Source organism: Mesoplodon mirus (genome assembly GCF_964341445.2).
Source record: "Mesoplodon mirus genome assembly, chromosome: 6".
NCBI classification, from domain to species: domain Eukaryota; kingdom Metazoa; phylum Chordata; class Mammalia; order Artiodactyla; family Ziphiidae; genus Mesoplodon; species Mesoplodon mirus.
Genome location: NC_138982.1, coordinates 99707660 through 99728209, shown reverse-complemented (window position 1 = coordinate 99728209; position 20550 = coordinate 99707660). Strand labels below are relative to the sequence as shown.

Genomic DNA, 20550 nt, shown 5'->3' with positions numbered 1-20550 from the left:
GGAGAGCAGGCATTATGAACAGTAGGAATAAATGAGAGGTACACTTACAGATGTATGATTCTTTTCTGGCATGGTCTAATTGATTGTAAGCCCTTATTTTTTGGTCATGGCATACCTGCAGTAATTATTTTGAAAAGTGTGCAGAAGCAATAAAGGATGGAGCTTCCTTCACTGCATGCTCACTGTTAGTACAAGTGGAGCCAGAATTGAGAGCCTTTCTTTTTCTTTCACTGGCTACACTTCTCACTGTTTCTCCCCTCCTCTCCCTTCCTCTGCTCTCCCCTCCCCCTGCCCTGTGTTGTTTTGCTGGCATGGCCTTAGGGCCTTCACTGAGTTCACTTTTCACAGGGTCCTGCTCTATGGATGTGGGAATTGTGTTCTTTCTCAGTGATGCTGGTAGGAGTCCTTTAATGAGCTGGGAACATGGTTCTTGAAGAGTAGTTCCCAGCCCTGCTTCTCCTGGCCAAATAAAACATTCTGGTTTCTACGGATGAGTAATTTTAGCAAAACACTTTAGACTGTTGAAGTACAGCTGTGTCTCCAACATTAGTTTTCAGTGTGTATAGTTAGATTTCCCAGAGAACAGCTGGCCGCCTCTAGAAATATAGAATACCCCTCCCCAAATAAGTGAAATTGAACTAAATTAAACAAGATGGATTTTTTAAATAGATTTTATTTATTTATTTATTTATTTATTTTTGGCTGCATTGGGTCTTGGTTGCTGCGCACGGGCTTTTTCTAGTTGTGGCCAGCAGGGGCTACTCTTCGTTGCGGTGCGCAGGCTTCTCATTGTGGTGGCTTCTCTTGTTGAGGAGCACGGGCTCTAGGCGCGCAAGCTTCAGTAGTTGTGGCTCGCGGGCTTCAGTAGTTGTGGCTTGCGGGCTCTAGAGGGCAGGCTCAGTAGCTGTGGTGCACGGGCTTAGTTGCTCCACGGCATGTGGGATCTTCTCGGACCAGGGATTGAACCCGTGTCGCCTGCATTGGCAGGTGGATTCCCAACCACTGCACCACCAGGGAAGTCCCAACAAGATGAATTTTTTTTAATTTAATTTTATTTATTTTTTATACAACAGGTTCTTATTAGTCATCCATTTTATATGCATCAGTGTATACATATCAATCCCAATCTCCCAATTCATCCCACCACCCCTCCCCCCACCACTTTCCCCACCTTGGTGTCCATACGTTTGTTCTCTACAACAAGATGGATTTTTGAAACTGTGTCACTACATGATGATAAAAGGAACAATCAACCAATAGGAAGTTGTAACAGTTCCAAACTTGCATGCACCTAACATACCTATGAGATGTGTAAACAAAAACTGACAGAATTATTGGAAAACATGGAGAAATTCAAAATAAGAGTGGAAGATGTTAATATATATGTCAATTATTGATAGATAAAACATAAAAATTCATAAACCTGTAGCAGATTTGAAAAACATAATTAAGTTTATCTGTAATCATGTGTAGAACTATGCACCTAACAATTAGATACTGCACATTCTAGTCCAAAAAAAAATTTTTTTTAATTGATTATGTATGGGGACAGATGGTTACTAGACTAACTGTGGTGATGATTTCGTAATGTATCCAAATGTCAAATTACTAGGTAGTACACCTGAAACTAACATGATATTCTATGTCAACTATTTTCAATAAAAATCAATCAGTAAATAAATAGTTATGTACTAGGTCAGGAGCTGGCAAACCATGACCCATGGACCAAATCCAGCCAGGATGTGTTTCTGTAAACAAAGTTTATCGGAAGCAGCCACACCCAATCACTTACATATTGTCTTAAGGTTGCTTTTGCACAACAGTAGAATCCAGTAATTACTGACAGAGACCTTATTGCTCCGCAAACCCTACACTTATTTACCGTGTGGCCCTAAAAACCTAAAAAGTGTGATGATCCCTGTGCTAGAAAATAAAGCAAGTCTTAACAAATATCAAACAATTGATTTGCAGCCCATTTTTCTGACCACAATATAAAAAAAGGTAACTTTAAAAAATCTGTTTGAGAATTTAACAGTACACCTCTAAATAACTCATCAGTCAAAGAAAAGTCATTATAGAGTCTTTAAAAATATTTAGAATTAAATGATAATGAAAATGCTATAATATTAAAATGTGTGGTATTCAGTTGTTATAAAGTGTTAAGAAAATATATATCCTTAATGCTTACATCAGAAAGAGAAAAACTTAATGGGCTAAATATCCAACTACAAAAATTAAGAACTCAATAGAGTATACCTAAAGAAAGTAAAGAATGTTAATTAGTGTACTAGAAACCAAAGAAGCAATAGAAAGCATCTATAATACAGAACCTAGTTGTTGTTGTTGTTTTAAGGAAAGGCCTCTCCAAGACAGAACAAGAAAAAAAAGGTACAAATAAAAAATGGGAGAAAAGAAAAAGAAGACATAGCTACATATAATGATCACACCTCTCCAATAAATTTGAGAAATTTAAATAAAACAGCCAATTACCTAGAAAAATAATACTTACCAAAATTGAGTTAAAAATAGAAAAACCTGAATAATCATATAACTGTTAGAAATTGAAGCATTTGTTAAAACATACCCACAAAAAGAATACTACGCTCTGCTTCTTTTACTAACAGATTTTACCAAATATCAAGAAACAGATCATCTTAACTATTCGTATACAACTATTTCAGAGGACAGAAAATGAGGAGACATTTCCCAACTCTTTTATGAAGCTAATAGAACCTCAATACCTAAACCAGACAAGGACGATACTAGAAAGGAAAATTATGTAAATAAATATCTAAATAAAATGGTAACCAAAATAAAAACCAACATTATTAAAAAAGAAATACGTCATGACCAATTGGGATTTATCCTAGGAATAGCAAGAATGGCTTAACATTAGACAACCTATTTTCACAGTTGGCCACATTAACAGATTATAGGAGAAACCCATATAGTCATCTCAGTAAATGCAAAAACAAAAGGCATTGCATTAAATTTAACACCTATTAGTGGTTTTAAAATAAAACAATAAACAAACCTCTTAGCAAACAGAATAGAAGGAAACATCATTTAGCTATAAGCAGCATCTTCTCATGCAAGGGTAGTGTGGAGGTTAAGATTGTGGACTCCAACATTAGAATATTTGAGGTTCAAATCCCAGTTCTGCCTATTAGTTGTGTGACATTGGGCAAGTGTTAACAAATTGTTTGATGAAAGTTAGCTTCTATCTTTTTTTTTTTAAGTCAGGCTTACTGAGGAATAGTTTATATAGTAAATAATTTACATAGTAAAATTAACCCCTTTTTGGGTATGGTTCTGTGAAGTTTTACTAAAGCATACAGTTGTGTAACCACCACCACAATAAAGTTATAGAACATTGCCAACAATCCCCAGAAGTTTCCCATCTCCAGTCCCCAGTAACTACTGATCTGTTTTTTTATCCCTATAGTTTTGCCTTCTCCAGGGTGTTAAATAAGTGGAATCACACATTATATAGCCTCTTGATTCTGGCTTCTTTTGCTTAGCATCGTGCTTTTGAAACTTACCAGGTTATGGGTTTCAGTAGTTTATTCTGTTGAGAAACTGTGAGAACTATAGGAGAGTTAAGCAGGTCTATAGCCAGGGCAGATCTAGGTTTTTGTGAGGCCTAAATCTTACGTAATTTGGGGGACCCTCTCTTAGAAAAAGAATACAAAATTACTGATACAAAACTAGGTATGAAAGAAATTATTTTAAATAAGAAATCACAACAGTACTGTTATAAACACAGGAATTCTGAAAAGTTTTATTTTACTCATCCCTATCAGATAAGAAAAAAAAAAGTTTTTTTTTTAACTGTAAAATACAGCATCTACTGTATTCCTATAGGAGAGACTTGCCATTTTGAATAGACAAAATGGGAACCTAATTTTCTGCTTACAGTTTTACATTTTTGATGATTGGAAGAACTTCCCACTGACTAATTTCTGGTTTCATTCATCCCAAAGCTGCTTTCTCCTCCACTTCCCACGTATTTCTAAGGAAGGAAGCTACAGGTGTGTTTGTGTCACAGTCCACAACCTCTAGCCCTGTACACTTTGTGTCAGATGTCTGGTGAGTTGGCATGGGGTGGTAAGAATATTCCTGGAAGTATTCCTACAGTAGGAGAGCTAGCAATAATTTAACTATAGACTTTATGATTATGAACCTTATAATATCTCATTAAGCTCAAGCTCAATGTCTGTCCAACCAGCTCCCTCTAACTGGATCCCCAAAATGCTCACTTCAGCTCCAACACTACTCACTAGGAGATAGGGACAGAGGTGAATTCTAAGTAGAAATAGACAGTGGTCTATTGTATTTATTTTAATCACCATATGTCTTTCTTTTGCAGATTTTTTAAGAAAAATTAACTGTATGATCCATTGCCAGTATTCTCCCTAGGGCCTAGAAGGAATTCATGCAAGTAAATACTTAGAAGCTTAAGGAAATTGCTGAGAAATTGTATTTCTGATACTTTTCATAAAGAGGACGAAGTCAGGGATTGAAGGAAAGAGAAAGATACGTGCAACTTTTAATTTTAGCTTTTTGCTCTTTTTGCCTGGGGTGGAAAAAGAACAGTGTACTTGACTCCACTCCTGTAAGAATTCAACCAATCCCATCTGGTGGTATCCTTTTTTTTTTTTTTTTTTTTTTTTTTTTTAAAGTAGACCCTCAAGGAGTTGAAAATAAGGTGGCACCATCTTGGTGACTCCACTCCGTGGGCTGAAAATCAGCCACTGGGACTGAGTGGCACAGGCCTAGCTTAACTTCCTCAAATGCCAGCAGTTCTAGAGAAATCTAGATGCTGGAGCCAGGCTGGTTAGGTTGGGTCCCCATTACTGTTCTTTTAATACTCTCTTAATGGAAATCACAGTACTAGCATCCTTACTTCAGAAAAGCAGTTTTCTTTTTTGGAACCAAAAAGCATCACACACAGACTAAAGAAACAACTAACTCATCCTTTATCTGATATTAATATCAAATATAATATAATATAATTTATAATATAATATAATTAATCATATAATATAATTAATAGAGTATAATATATTAATATAACTCCTGCTTTTTTATCAATATTTACATGTTATATTTCAGCCATCATTTTGCTTTTAGCTATATTGTCATATTTGAGGTAAGTTTCTTGTAAACAGCATACAGTTAGGTCATTTTTTTAATCCACTTTGTCAATCTTTGTCTTTTTTTTAATATAAATATATTTATTTTATTTATTTATGTTTGGCTGCATCGGGTCTTCGTTGCTGCATACGGGCTTTTTCTAGATGCGGCGAGCAGGGACCACTCTTCATTGCAATGCGCTGGCTTCTCATTGTGGTGGCTTCTTTTGTTGCGAAGCACAGGCTTTAGGTGCACGGGCTTCAGTAGTTGTGGCACATGGGCTCAGTAGTTATGGCTCGTGGACTCTAGAGTGCAGTTTCAGTAGTTGTGGCGCACGGGCTTAGTTGCTCCGCGGCATGTAGGATCTTCCCAGACCAGGGATCGAACTCGTGTCCCCTGCATTGGTAGGCAGATTCTTAACCACTGCGCCACCAGGGAAGTCCCAATCTCTGTCTTTAAATTGGTATGTTTAGATAATTTACATTAATGTAATTGTTGATATGTTGGGATTCAAATATGCCATTTTGTCTTTTCTGTTTATTTGCTATTTTTTGTTTATCTTTCCTGCCTTCCTGTGGGTTACTTGAACATTTTTAGAATTCTGTTTTGATTTATTGTAGTATTTTTGAGTACATCTCTTTGTATAGCTCCTTTAGTGCTTGCTAAAGCACTAGTGTGGGTGTTGGCCTCATTGGGCAGTATGTAAAGTCCTGATTCTCTACTAGGGTTCCGCTGACCCTAGTGGGGAAGGAAAGGTGCCCTTCATTACTACCAGGAGGAGGTGGACATCCAGGCTCACAGCGTATTCTCCATTGCTACTGCACTGGTGGTGTTGATAGAGAACAGGGGTCTGTTACCACCCTTCAGGGATGAAAGTCTCTTCAGGGGTTCAGTCCCTACTTGATCACCTTGACACCACCCTGATGGAAGGTGGAGGAGGAGTTGGGGTGCCTCATTACAGCCTGACAAAGGTGGAAGTCTAGGTTCCCCACTCAGCCTTTGCTGGTGTAGGCAGCAAAGAAAACAGTTTTTCTGTTGTGTTTGGCTGAAGTCAAGTAGTTATTATCTAAAGGTTTTCAGTCTTGCTAGGCTCTTGTTTTCCTGGTCATTTTGTTAAACAGGGCAGACATTTGTTGGGGCTTTTCTGTCTGCTCTCACTGGCATTTCCAAGTTACTAGCTTCTTTAGCTACAAGTCTGAGATAATAAAGCAAAAAGAAAACCCAGGGAGCTCACCGCTGTGTTGTTCCTTGGGCCCCTAAGTCCCTAGTATGTCTGACTTCTTCTCTCCACCTTTCAGAGATCTCCTATGTTTGTTTTATATATAATGGTCAGGATTTTTAGCTGTGCTTCGCAGGAGGAATAAGGGAAAATATGACTACTACTACTCTCTTCCCAGAAGCAGCACTATAAATACTTTTAATGCCAACTTAGTCCTTCATTTAAAAATCCCTGTTAGGGACTTCGCTGGTGGCGCAGTGGTTGAGAATCCGCCTGCCAATACAGGGGACACGGGTTTGAGCCCTGGTCTGGGAAGATCCCACATGCTGCGGAGCAACTAAGCCCATGGACCACAACTGCTGAGCCCACGCTCTAGAGCCCGTGAGCCACAACTACTGAAGCCCGCGTGCCTAGAGCCTGTGCTCCGCAACAAGAGAAGCAACTGCAGCAAGAAGCCCGCGCACTGCAAGGAGGAGTACTGCCTGCTCGCCACAACTGGAGAAAGCCTGTGTGCAGCAATGAAGACCCAACGCAGCCAAAAATAAATAAATAAATAAATTTTAAAAATAAACATAAAGCCCTGTTAATCTTCTACCTGCTACTACTTCATTGGGTAGAGTCCTTTTTTTTCATGCTACACAGTTAAAAGTAGGGGTATTAATCAGGGTTCTCCAGAAAAACAGAAGCGACAGAATAGATATCTATATATCTATCTATATTTATCGCGTGCTCTCTCTCTCTCTGTCTCTCTCTGTGTGTGTATCTATGTGTGTATATATAAAGGAATTGGCTCATGCAATTATGGAGACTGTCAAGTCCAAAGATCTGCAGGATAGACTGACAAGCTGGAGACCCAGGAGAGCCGATTGTCTAGTTCCAATCCTAGTCAGAAGGCTTGAGAACCAGGAGAGCTGGTGGTGTCATTCCAGCTTGAAGGCTGGCAGGCTCCATATCCAGGAAGAGCCAATGTTTCAGTTAAAGCACAAAGGCAGAAAAAATTATCTTAATCAGGGGAGGTCATGCTTTTACTTCTTTCTTTTTTTAATATCTTTATGGGAGTATAATTGCTTTACAATGTTGTGTTAGTTTCTGCTATAGAACAAAGTGAATCACCTATATGTACACATATATCCCCATATCCCCTCCCTCGTGAGCCTCCCTCCCACCCTCCCTTTCCCAGCCCTCTAGGTCATCACAAAGTATGGAGCTGATCTCCCTGTGCTATGCAGCTGCTTCCTACTAGCTATCTGTTTTACATTTGGTAGTGTATATATGGCCATGCCACTCTCTCACTTCATCCCAGCTTCCCATTCCCCCTCTGTGTCCTCAAGTTCATTCTATACGTCTGTGTCTTTATTCCTGCCCTGCCACTAGGTTCATCAGTACCGTTTTTCAGGCTCCATATATGTGTGTTGGCATCCGGTGTTTGTTTTTCTCTTTCTGACTTACTTCACTCTGTATGACAGACTCTAGGTCCATCCACCTCATTAGAAATAACTCAATTTCGTTCCTTTCTGTGGATGAGTAATATTCCATGGTATATATGTGCCACATCTTCTTTATCCATTCATCTGTCAATGGACATTTAGGTTGCTTCCATCTCCTGGCTATTGTAAATAGTGCTGCAGTGAACATTGGGGTACATGACTCTTTGAATTATGGTTTTCTCAGGGTATATGCCCAGTAGTGGGATTGCTGGGTCATATGGTAGTTCTATTTTTAGTTTTTTAAGGAACCTCCATACTGTTCTCCATAGTGGCTGTATCAATTTAGATTCCCACCAACAGTGCAGGAGGGTTCCCTTTTGTCCACACCCTCTCCAGCATTTATTGTTTGTAGATTTTTTGATGATGGCCATTCTGACTAGTGTGAGGTGATACCTCATTGTAGTTTTGATTTGCATTTCTCTAATGATTAGTGATGTTGAGCATCTTTTCATGTGTTTGTTGGCAATCTGTATATCTTCTTTGGAGAAATGTCTATTTAGGTCTTCTGCCCATTTTTGGATTGGGTTGCTTGTTTTTTGATATTAAGCTGCATGAGCTGCTTATATATTTTGGAGATTAATCCTTTGTCAGTTGCTTTGTTTGCAAATACTTTCTCCCACTCTGAGGGTTGTCTTTTCATCTTATTTATGGTTTCCATTGCTGTTCAAAAGCTTTTAAGTTTCATTAGGTCCCATTTGTTTATTTTTTATTTTATTTCCATTTCTCTAGAAGGTGGGTCAAAAAGGATCTTGCTGTGATTTATGTCATAGAGTCTTCTGCCTATGTTTTCCTCTAAGCGTTTTATAGTATCTGGCCTTACAGTTAGGTCTTTAATCCATTTTGAGTTTATTTTTGTGTATGATGTTAGAGAGTGTTCTAATTTCATTCTTTTACATGTGGCTGTCCAGTTTTCCCAGCACCACTTATTGAAGAGACTGTCTTTTCTCCATTGTATATTCTTGCCTCCTTTGTCAAAGATAAAGTGACCATATGTCCGTGGGTTTATCTCTGGGCTTTCTATCCTCTTCCATTGATCTATCTTTCTGTTTTTGTGCCAGTACCATACTGTCTTGATTACTGTAGCTTTGTAGTATAGTCTGAAGTCTGGGAGCCTGATCCCTCCAGGTCCATTTTCCTTTCTCAAGATAGCTTTGGCTATTCGTGGTCTTTTGTGTTTCCATACAAATTGTAAAATTTTTTGTTCTAGTTCTGTGAAAAATGCCATTGGTAATTTGACAGGGATTGCATTGAATCTGTAGATTGCTTTGGGTAGTATAGTCATTTTCATGATGTTGATTATTTCAATCCATGAACATGGTATATCTTTCCATCTGTTTGTATCGTCTTTGATTTCTTTAATCAGTGTCATAGTTTTCCGCATACAGGTTTTTTGCCCCTTAGGTAGGTTTATTCCTGGGTATTTTATTCCTTTTGTTGCAATAGTAAATGGGAGTGTTTCCTTAATTTCTCTTTCTGATCTTTCATTGTTAGTGTATAGGAATGCAAGGGATTTCTGTGCATTAATTTTGTATCCTGCTACTTTACCAAGTTCATTGATTAGCTCTAGTAGTTTTCTGGTAGCATCTTTAGGATTCTCTATGTATACTGTCATGTCATCTGCAAACAGTGACAGTTTTACTTCTTCTTTTCTGATTTGGATTCCTTTTACTTCTTTTTCTTCTCTGCTTGTTGTGGCTAAAACTTCCAAAACTATGTTGAATAATAGTGGTGAGAGTGGACATCCTTGTCTTATTCCTCATCTTAGAGGAAATGCTTTCAGTTTTTCACCATTGAGAATGATGTTTGCTGTGGGTTTGTCGTATATGGCCTTTATTATGTTGAGGTAGTTTCCCTCTATGCCTACTTTCTGGAGAGTTTCTATCATAAATCGGTGTTGAATTTTGTCAGAAGCTTTTCCGCATCTATTGAGATGATCATATGGTTTTTATCCTTCAGTTTGTTGATGTGGTGCATCACACTGATTGATTTGAGGATATTGAAAAATCCTTGCATCCCTGGGATAAATCCCACTTGATCATGGTGAATGAACCTTTTAATGTATTGTTGGATTGGAATTGCTAGTATTTTGTTGAGGATTTTTGCGTTTATGTTCATTAGGGATATTGGCCTGTAGTTTTCTTTTTTTGTGACATCTTTGTCTGGTTTTGGTATCAGGGTGATGGTGGCCTCATAGAATGAGTTTGGGAGTGTTCCTCCCTCTGCTATATTTTGGAAGAGTTTGAGAAGGATAGGTGTTAGCTCTTCTCTAAATGTTTGATCGAATTTGCCTGTGAAGCCATCTGGTCCTGGGCTTTTGTTTGTGGGAAGATTTTTAATCACAGTTTCAATTTCAGTGCTTGTGATTGGTCTGTTCATGTTTCTGTTTCTTCCTGGTTCAGTCTTGGAATGCTGTGCTTTTCTAAGAATTTGTCCATTTCTTTCAGGTTGTCCATTTTATTGGCATATAGCTGCTTGTAGTAATCTCTCATGATCCTTTGTATTTCTGCAGTGTCAGTTGTTACTTCTTCTTTCATGCTTTTAGTTCTATTCCAGCCGTATCTGATTGGATGAGTGCCACCCATATTAAGGAGGGAAATCTGCTTTATTCAGTCTACCCATTCAAATGTTAATCTCAACCAAAAACACCTACACAGAAACATCCAGAATAATGTTTGACCAAATATCTGGGCACCTTGTGGCCCAATCAAGTTGACACATAAAATTAACCATCATAGTATGTAAACATTTAAAAGCTCAGGACTACCAAACTAGTTAATTTGTACCTAAATATGAATTCTGACCAATATTACTCACAAATTCACATTTGGGGCTTTGAGATATACCAAAAAACTCAAAGGGAGTGAGTAAAGCCTTTCAAAGATTCAAAAATGTGTTCAAAGAGAACAACCACTAAAATCTGGAAGACAGTATGGCATTATGGGAAGTAAGAAACTTATGGTTGCCATGTTTCTTTAGAAGAGCATTTTAACAGAAAAATTATTAAAGCTTCTATTTTTCCTGGTTCTTAGAGTAAGAATTTACTTATTCCAGTGTTGAAAGATTTTATAAATTCAAAATAAGAATTTCTCATGATCTATAGTCCTTCTGTCACACTCTCTTAACATTACCCCTGGAGCCAGCACACAGGCGTCAAGAGCTGGCTGGTTCTCAGTGCAGGCAGTATCACTTGTGGGGAAGACTTTGGACTCAAATAGGGTTCCCAGGTGTGTGACCTGGGGCAAATTACTTCATCCCTCTAAGCAGCAACTTTCTTATCTGAAAATGGGGAGTTTAATATCTGTAAAATCAGCATGAGTGTTCCATAATTAAACATTCTCAAATTTAGACATCTGAATAATCTTCATTTTTGCAGTTTATAAATCACACTGCCACCTTGGTTCTTAAATCTCTGTCTTCATTTTGGATCATTTTCTTAAATTCAGCTTCTTAGAGGTGAAATTAATGAGTCAAGGGATAGAACCTTCTAAAAAGGTGGTACCAAGATTACACTAGCAATGGAAGAAAGAAAGAGAGAGGTGCTTTTCTCATTTTTAACCTTTATGTTTTCTAGAAGCATCAGATGGTGAAGGAGGAGGAGACACAGCAATGACACAGCAGGAGAGAGCTCCAGTTCCTGCCCTGTCAAAGAAAACCGAACAGGTGACAGTCACTGTGGGAGAGTCACAGCTGTTGGCTCTGAAATCAGCCTCTTCTACCCCTCTACAGCATTCTGTGTGCTCCAATACCAGTTATTGGTGGGATTTGAGGGAAGCTTTTACCTTCTCTGCCTTTGAAAGAGCCATGCCTCATTAATTACAAACCAGCAAGGTCTATTTTTCCCCCTAATATTTTTTTTACAATACTGATATCTTAGATTCTTGTATTACATTTTTACCAAAGACCCAGTTTTATTCTTTTGGGTATAGTTCCTAGGAGAAGACAAATAGCATAGATATGCAAGATTACCCCCACACCAATGCATTATTACAGTACCAAGACATGCTGTGAGCAGGCTCCCAGGGCCTCATGTCTATCTAGCATCATGTCTGTTGTGTGAATTCTTATTGAGGATTTGCTACCTTCGTATTACCACAAGTGGCCATTTGATAAACTTTGCTCCCTGGACTTAGGCCCTTTTATTGCCTTTTTAATCTTCTTGCTGGCCACTCACATCCATTTGCACCTTTCTTACATTATTGTTCCTGAGACCTAATTGGTAACCATGTGTGATTTTTTAAAGGACTATCTAACTGTCAGTCCAAAGTTACCATCTTCTTCATAGTAACAATATGTGGCCTTATTCTTATTGTAGGTGGCCCTAAACACATTGCACTAGAGTTTTGTGACCCAAAGTTTGTGACCAGGCTCAGGATAATTGTGGGAAGCAGTTTAGCATTTTGGTTAGCTACAAGCTATGACTCCTTGGGCAAGTTAAACTCTCTGTGCCTCAGTCTCCGTATTGGTAAAGTGGTGATAATATGTGTATTTTCTTCACAGGGTTACGGTGAGGATTAAATGATTAACACTTGTTAAGTTCTTTGAACTGTGGTTGGCAAAGAGTCAGCACTGAAGTGATAATTCTTATAGTAAAATATACTTCAAGTCTTTTATTTTATTCATTATTTTTTCTTTGTGAGGTGGGGAATGCAGAAAGATATACGTATTTAATGTATAATCTAGTCTTGGTTTTCTCTCTAGCCATTAAATATTTAACTCCAAGGCCCTGTATCAGTTTTAGTTTGAACCATTCTTTCTAAGACCTACAGGTTAACATCTGTAGCTTTTCAATTTATTTCACCAAGATGGGGTTTGATTTTACCTCACTTAACTCCACTGACCATACCATAGACATGCCTTCTTTGACCTCTGCCTCTAATCAGTGCCTACTTGCAGAACTTATTTCCAGATATTCTTTTTTTTATAGAAATTAGAACTTTATTATATTATAAACATTTCCAGAATATAAACTGATTTTGTATCAAGACTCCTTGAAACGCTTAAAACTGTATGTAACTTAAGCTTATTGTAATGTATGTCATTTTCCACTTTCCAATATGGAAAATATACTGCAAGTTAGATCTAACAAAGGAAAAACAATCAATCTAAACTGCTTCACAGAGAAAACTAATGAATATAAAAACACCCACCCCAAACTAAAACCCAATCAAGAAATAGATTCTGTAAAGGCTATTAATCCTCCAATTTAAAATAAATGACGTCCCAAGGGAAAAATACTTCCACCATCATAGCAATTTGATGAATTAAAGCAGAGCCACTCTCGTTTAGGGAAATTACATTATGTATAAGAAAAATGTAGTAATGATTTTAGAAAAGAGAAAAATTAATTTCCATGTTGGAGAGCAAGCACACTAAATGTTTTCTGTTCACTTAGCCTTTGTACCTGCTCACATGAAAAGAGCGATAGGAACATCGTAAAACCAAGCTCCTCAACTCTTTTTTCAGTTTAACCTCAGGAGAACCAATGTGAGAGCTTCAAAATCCAAGGAGGGACTGGTCCCAAAGCATCTCCTCTTCTTCCTTTCTTTGCCTTGTTCCTTTTTCTCTTTACTACGCTTATGTTCCTCTTTCTTAGAGGCTACATCTCAGCTTTTTTTCTCCTTTCGGTTCTTAAGCTTTTCTGTACTGACTGTTTCAACCTCTGTTTTGTTTCTTTGGATGCTCTTGTATTTGTCTAAATCTATTTCTTCACAAGCTTTCTTCCTCTTATGCTTGGGCCACTCCTCCTCTTGTTTTTCCCAGCCTTTCTCTGGGAGCCTTTTTCTCTTCTGATGTATCTGTTTATAACTAGCTTGATGGGCACTGGTACTGTTTTCTGAGGAGAGGTGCCTGTAAATACCTCCAGATTCTACACTGTATGAACTACAGTTATACTCTTGCTGACTAAAGTTCAGGGGTACTGGTTTTCCTGAGAAACAGTCTCTGGTGAATTGACAGCAGCTCAGGGAGTCCAGTCTCAGCCTGCTGTCATGCGCCGCTAGCCAGTGAGGTAACCGCTTTTCCAGTGTTTGCGAAATACTGCATGGTCTTGGGTAGGTCTGGACGGTTTCACAAAGGAGTCTTTGATCAAACATTCTACACCTGGGTCTAAAATCAACCTCTTCTTTGCACCCACAGGTTTCCAAATAATCCTCTCTCATCTTTCTGAAACAAGTCTTTGGCTCTAAGCCTCTGGCTTTCTGCACTTTGATGTAATCTTCAAGTTCATCTTGAAAAGAGTCACATGCCTTTGAATGCTTCATTAGGTTGATAAGGGGTTCTCCTTAACAGGTTGAGAACTTGGTGGAGAAATTTGATCATATTCACCCATTGATTGCTTCAGTTTTTTAGCATGAACTTTCCCCAAATAGTGGGACTGTGCAACAACTGAGGAGCTAAAAACCATGATGCCGAGACTAAAAAATCTATTTTTGTCCAATACTCCGCTCCCATTCACCTCATAATGTGAAATCCATTGTGATTCAAATTATGGCACTACTCCTTTTACAAAAGGTATCTGTAAAAAGTTCAGTCTTTGCTCATTCAATGTGGTACCTTCTCTGAGGCAGGGGCCCCCTCCGCGCCAACGCCGCCCACCAGTGGACAGGCCGAGGTGGAGGAGGCGGAGAGGCAGGGACCACCGCTGCCTCCGCCGAGCAAGCGGGGTGGGAGCAGGAGGCGGAGACCGGACTTCCGAGGGGAAGTGGCCGCCATCACCAGCAGCCGACTGGACGGCACCGCCGCCATAAGGCGCACTACTGCGCTTGCTCCAAATATTCTTTGTAGCCCACTGGCTTTCTTTTTTATTACTTTCTCCCTTGATTTTATTTTTGATTGTTCCTCACTTTTTCTGGACTCTTTGGTGAAAGAATAAATCTGCATTAATAAACTCACCCAAGCCTGCATCTTTAGTCTTTTTATTGGCAGAGCGTTCGCCTTGCTGAATTTCCACCTATTTTTTACCTCCTTCCAACTTGAGTCTTCTTTTCCCACAACCGTCAAGTTAGATAAATGGCAGGGAACCACAGGAAGAAAGGAGAAAGATTGAGGAAGAGAAAGTTAAATACATTCTTAATTTCCATGAGCATTCACCTATCTTTCAGCAGCCCTGGTTTCAACAATAATAAGACGATTTATTGAACACTCACCACAGGCACTGTGTAAGGCACCATGACTCAATTGTCACAGCTGCCCTGCGAAGTAGGGGGGACCCCATTTTACAAAGAACCTGAAACTCAGAGAGATGGGTACCAGGAGTGATGACCCACTTGACTGTCTTTTTTTTTTTTTTTTTTGCGATACGCGGGCCTCTCACTGTTGTCGCCTCTCCCATTGCAGAGCACAGTCTCCGGACGCGCAGGCACAGCGGCCATGGCTCACAGGCCCAGCCACTCCGCGGCATGTGGGATCCTCCCGGACCGGGGCATGAACCCATGTGCCCTGCATCAGAAGGCGGACTCTCAACCACTGCGCCACCAGGGAAGCCCCACTTGACTGTCTTTAAGCCACGCCCTGAGGATGACACTGCTTCCATTTCCCTTTCCACCTGTCCTTCCTCATTCAACTTGGGAAAATTGGATTTACCATGCCATCAAGTAATTTCTTGGTCGCATGCCATTGCTATTTTATGCCAAGGGAAAAAAAAAATCACCAGAGATCTTACTGCTCGTTTTAACCACCTTCATCTTGCTCTAATTTCTTTCACTAACAAATTGCTTTAAGGAAACAAAGTCCTGGGAACTCCCTGGCAGTCCAGTGGTTAGGGCTCCACGCTTCCACTGCAGGGGACACTGGTTCAATCCCTGGTCCGGGAACTAAGATCCTGCATGCCAAGTGGCCAATAAATAAATAAATATAAATTTAAAAAAAAATCAAAGTCCTAGGTAGACACAGTGCCCTTATCACTCTCTACAAGCCTATCCTCATTGCCTTGGCCAGAGAATTCACACAAGAATCTCCTTGTGCCCCTCTGCCTTATTTGAGTGTTATCCATCTACCTCTCTGGTCTCCCTACCATGCTGTACACATCTGTGCATCTTCACTGCATCTGGCACAGAACCTTCCCCGAACTGGCACTCATTTGTGAAAAGGAATAATGGATGACTAGACTGGTATCCCAGCTTTCTTACCCCTCTTCCCATCTCAACCCTTTGTGTCCCAGCTGTGAGCCATTGGCTCCCTGACACTGCTGCCCGCAGATGCCTTTTGGAGCCCCGTGACCATTGTCCCTCCTTCAGCCCCTCCTTGAAGGGTCCCCCACCTTGACATTAGACCTGGGAGTCTCTTCTCCTCCAGCCCGAATACCACACAGTCCCTTGGGCTCCTCTGTGGCCTCCTCATCCTGTCTCCCGCTGCTCTTCTCCCTCTGGAACTCATCTCACCACCCCAAGGACGGCCTTTTTGTCAGGCTGACTGTCCTTTCTTGAGTCCTTCTCTAGTTGTTTATGCACATAGAGGTTGCATTTCCAACTAGCCCATAAGCACCTCAGGGGCCAGGGTTTCTTTTGTGTTCACTGTGGTACCTAGCACAGCCACAGGCACATGATTCATTTGGCACATGTGACCAAGTATTTGTTTTTTAATAGTAATCGTAGGACTTCCCTGGTGGCGCAGTGGTTGAGAGTCTGCCTGCCGATGCAGGGGACATGGGTTCGTGCTCTGGTCCAGGGGGATCCCACATGCTGCGGAGCGGCTGGGCCCGTGAGTCATGGCCGCTGAGCCTGCGCGTCTGGAGCCTGTGCTCCGCAAGGGCAGAGGCCACAGCAGTGAGAGGCCCGCATAACACAGAAAAAAAAAAAATAGTAATCATATATTTTTCTTGGATCAAAAAAAAAGAAAAAGAAAAGAAATAACTGTTTACTATATTTAAGTTTTGAATTTTTTTCAAATTTGCTTAGTTTGCTGTTCTTGAAGGGTTTTTTTGTTTGTTTGTTTGTTTTGTTTTTTAATGCTTGCATAGGAACTGCCTGGCATTATGCTGCTAGCTGTAATATGCATATCACCAGGTGAGAGTGTCTGTCCAATTAGATGGTGTTCCCTCCTTTGCCATAGCTGGGCCTCACATTTTTATTACGGAGTCCACACCTCCCATCTGTCCAGTATTTCAAGCAGCAGGTTTATAACTTTATACAAGTTTTCTACCCTTGCAACTACATCATCTCTAGCAACCATTTCACATCTAAACAATCATCCTTGGCCTCCTTAATAATGTGAGTATAAAGATTTGCCAGTAGTTTTTTTTTTTTTTCCAAATACTGCTTCCAAAATAAATGATGAATTCCCCTACTCCTAGAGATTGCATCACTCTCTTCCCTCCTCAACATCACTCATTTCAGAGCCAGCCCTAGTGACTTTGTAATTATGGTTCCCAGAATATAATCCCTTATGAGGGATTTCGTGAATTTTCATTGATGCCTCCATGATATGAGTAGCCTTTTAATGGTTCCATGACCCATCCTCTCGCCCTCAGAGACAACACTGGACTTCTTTTTTTCTTAAGCTAGCCTTTTGTTTATCTCCATGGATCATAAAAGAATCTTCAGCAAGAGTACTTATCCCTTTCCCTCCTTACTTACCTCTCTCACTACTGTATTTTCTTACTAATTCTTTATGTTCACATTGATCATTTCATATCTCTCCTACTCTTCAAGATTATTCTTGATTAAGAGAAAAGAGAACTGTGTCCTGAGTTACCTTCCTCCTTTCCATGCTGGTTTCTCAATTCTGCTTCGCTTTCTATTAATCTATTATTGTATAACAAATTACCCCCAAAGTTAGTAGCTTAAAACAGAAAAGATTCCTTATCTCAGTTTCTGTTACCTCACAGGCATGGCTAAGTTCAGTCTCTCTGGCTCTACATCTCTCGTCAGTTGTCAGTCAAGTTGTAAGCTGGACGTTAGGGGTTCCACCATGAGGAGCCCTTCTTGAAGTTCATTCAGGTGGCTGTTGGCAGGCCTCAGTCCCTCATCATGTGAGCCTCTCCACAGGGATGCCTCACAACATTGCCCATGGCTTCCTTCAAGCCATGTGAGTGACCCAAGAGGGAACTAATGAGCACTCAAGACCGAAACCAGTCTTTTTTTTTTTTAACATCTTTATTAGAGTATAATTGCTTTACAATGGTGTGTTAGTTTCTAATGTATAACAAAGTAAATCAGCTATATGTATACATATATCCCCATAGCCCCTCCCTCGTGCGTCTCCTTCCCACCTTCCCTATCCCACCCCTCTAGGTGTTCACAAAGCACTGAGCTGATCTCCCCGTGCAATGCAGCTGCTTCCCACTAGCTATCTATTTACATTTGGTAGTGTATATATGTCCATGCCACTCTCTCACTTCGTCCCAGCTTACCCTTCCCCCTCCCCGTGTCCTCAAGTCCATTCTCTACGTCTATGTCTTTATTCCTGTCCTGCCCCTAGGTTCTTCAGAACCCTTTTTTTTTTTTTAGATTCCATATATATGTGTTAGCATATGGTATTTGTTTTTCTTTCTGACTTCCTTCACTCTGTATGACAGTCTCTAGATCCATCCACCACGCTACAAATAACTCAATTTCGTTTCTTTTTATGGCTGAGTAATATTCCATTGTATATATGTGCCACATCTTCTTTATCCATTCATCTGTCGATGGACACGTAGGTTGCTTCCATGCCCTGGCTATTGTAAATAGTGCTTCAATGAACATTAGGGTGCATGTGTCTTTTTATATTATGGTTTTCTCTGGGTATATGGCCAGTAGTGGGATTGCTGGGTCATATGGTAATTCTGTTTTTAGTTTTTTAAGGAACCTCCATACTGTTCTCCATAGTGGCTGTACCAATTCACATTCCCACCAGCAGTGCAAGAGTGTTCCTTTTTTTCCACACCCTCTCCAGCATTTATTGTTTCTAGATTTTTTGATGATGGCCATTCTGACTGGTGTGAGATGATATCTCATTGTAGTTTTGATTTGCATTTCTCTAATGAGCAAAGGTGTTGAGCATCCTTTCATGTGTTTTTGACAATCTGTATATCTTCTTTGGAGAAGTGTCTATTTAGATCTTCTGCCCATTTTTGGATTGGGTTGTTTGCTTTTTTGGCATTGAGCTGCATGAGCTGTTTGTATATTTTGGAGATTAATCCTTTGTCAGTTGCTTTGTTTGCAAATATTTTCTCCCATTCTGAGGGTTGTCTTTTCATCTTGTTTATGGTTTCCTTTGCTGTTCAAAAGCTTTTACATTTCGTTAGGTCTCATTTGTTTATTTTGTTTTTATTTCCATTTCTCTAGGAGGTGGGTCAAAAAGAATCTTGCTGTGATTTATGTCAAAGAGTGTTCTTCTTATGTTTTCCTCTAAGAGAGAAACGACAGTCTTTTTATAACCTAATCTCAGAACTGACATCACATCACTTCTGCCATATTCTTTTAGAAGCAGATCAGTAAATCTGGTACACATTCAAGAGGAGGGGATGAATACCAGGAGATAGTGATCACTGGTTCTATCCTGTAATCTGGCTACCACAGTCTGCCCTCTGGCCCCCAGTGACTTACATCCCTCCCATATGCAGAATATATTTGCCCCTCCCAAGGTTTGCAAAAATCTTATGACGTTACAGCATGAGCTTGGTGTCCAGAATTTCATTGTCTAGATCAGGTCCAGGTGCAGCTGAGGTTCCTCGGGTTTAGACCTTTAAGTATAACTCTTTGCGTGTATTTCTTCTCAACCTGTGAAACTAAAGAGACAAGTTATCTCACCCCTACGTACCCAACACCAAGCAGTGAGGCAAGCATTGGATAACCTCTATAGGCATTTCTATTCAAATAGGAGTGACAAAGAGTCATTGGTCCACAACATTCAGAAAGTGTTAGGAGTTTCTTGATTAAGTCTTAAGGCCCAGGGTCTTATGGTTCTTGGCACTGCTCTTTGGGTTCTTGTTCTGTCCTCTGAGTCATCCTCCCTTTTTTTTTTAAATGAAAGGTAACATGTGTTTGCAACTAAGCAGCTCTTTCAGCTTGCTTCTTGACAATAGAATTCTGAGGGTTCCTCTCTGACCCTCTCAGTTTCTGAATATATAACTCCTTTAAGAATTGTGTGGGGGCTTCCCTGGTGACGCAGTGGTTAAAAATTCGCCTGCCAATACTGGGAACACGGGTTCGAGCCCTGGTCCATGATGATCCCACATGCCGCAGAGCAGCTAAGCCTATGTGCCACAACTACTGAGCCTGCACTCTAGAGCCCACAAGCCACAACTGCTGAGCATGCATGCCACAGCTACTGAAGCCTGCATGCCTAGAGCCCATGCTCTGCAACAAGAGAAGTCACTGCAATGAGAAGCCCGCGCACCGCAACGAAGAGTAGCCCCTGCTCACTGCAACTAGAGAAAACCTGCATGCAGCCATGAAGACCCAACGCAGCCAAAAATAATAAATTAATTAAATTAATTAATTAATTAAAAAAAAGAATTGTGTGGCTCTCCTATGATTCATCTGGGGATTTACTCTATTAGGCAGAAGTCACACCCACAATGTTTTCCAGATAAACCCTTCTGTACCTTGGGCTTCAGCTGAGACAATTACAAGATAAGACCCCTTAAGCTTCCTAGACTCATGTTTGAGAGAATCTGCGAGGCACACCTTTAATTTCTTTAAAGACTTTTGTTTTTTCTTTTTAATTTGGCTGCACTGCGGGGCTTGCGGGATCCTAGTTCCCTGACCAGGTATCAAACCCGGACCC

The 20550-nt window shown here is 40.1% G+C and overlaps 2 protein-coding genes across 3 annotated transcripts in view; one reads left to right on the top strand and one right to left on the bottom strand.

The window, feature by feature from the left end:
• Positions 1-20550, top strand: part of CMSS1 (cms1 ribosomal small subunit homolog) — a 392023-nt gene that overhangs the window by 338099 nt on the left and 33374 nt on the right. For both annotated transcript variants that reach the window (XM_082625504.1, XM_082625503.1), the window contains one exon: positions 11414-11502. In XM_082625504.1, the coding sequence (XP_082481630.1) occupies positions 11414-11502 (89 nt within the window). The remainder of the gene's footprint in view (positions 1-11413; positions 11503-20550) is intronic.
• LOC309806792 (lysine-rich coiled-coil protein 1-like) lies at positions 13446-14244 on the bottom strand (the record flags this gene model as incomplete). Its single annotated transcript, XM_082625750.1, has 1 exon — positions 13446-14244. The coding sequence occupies exon 1, from the start codon at positions 14100-14102 to the stop codon at positions 13446-13448; it is 657 nt and encodes a 218-aa protein (XP_082481876.1). The 5' UTR covers positions 14103-14244.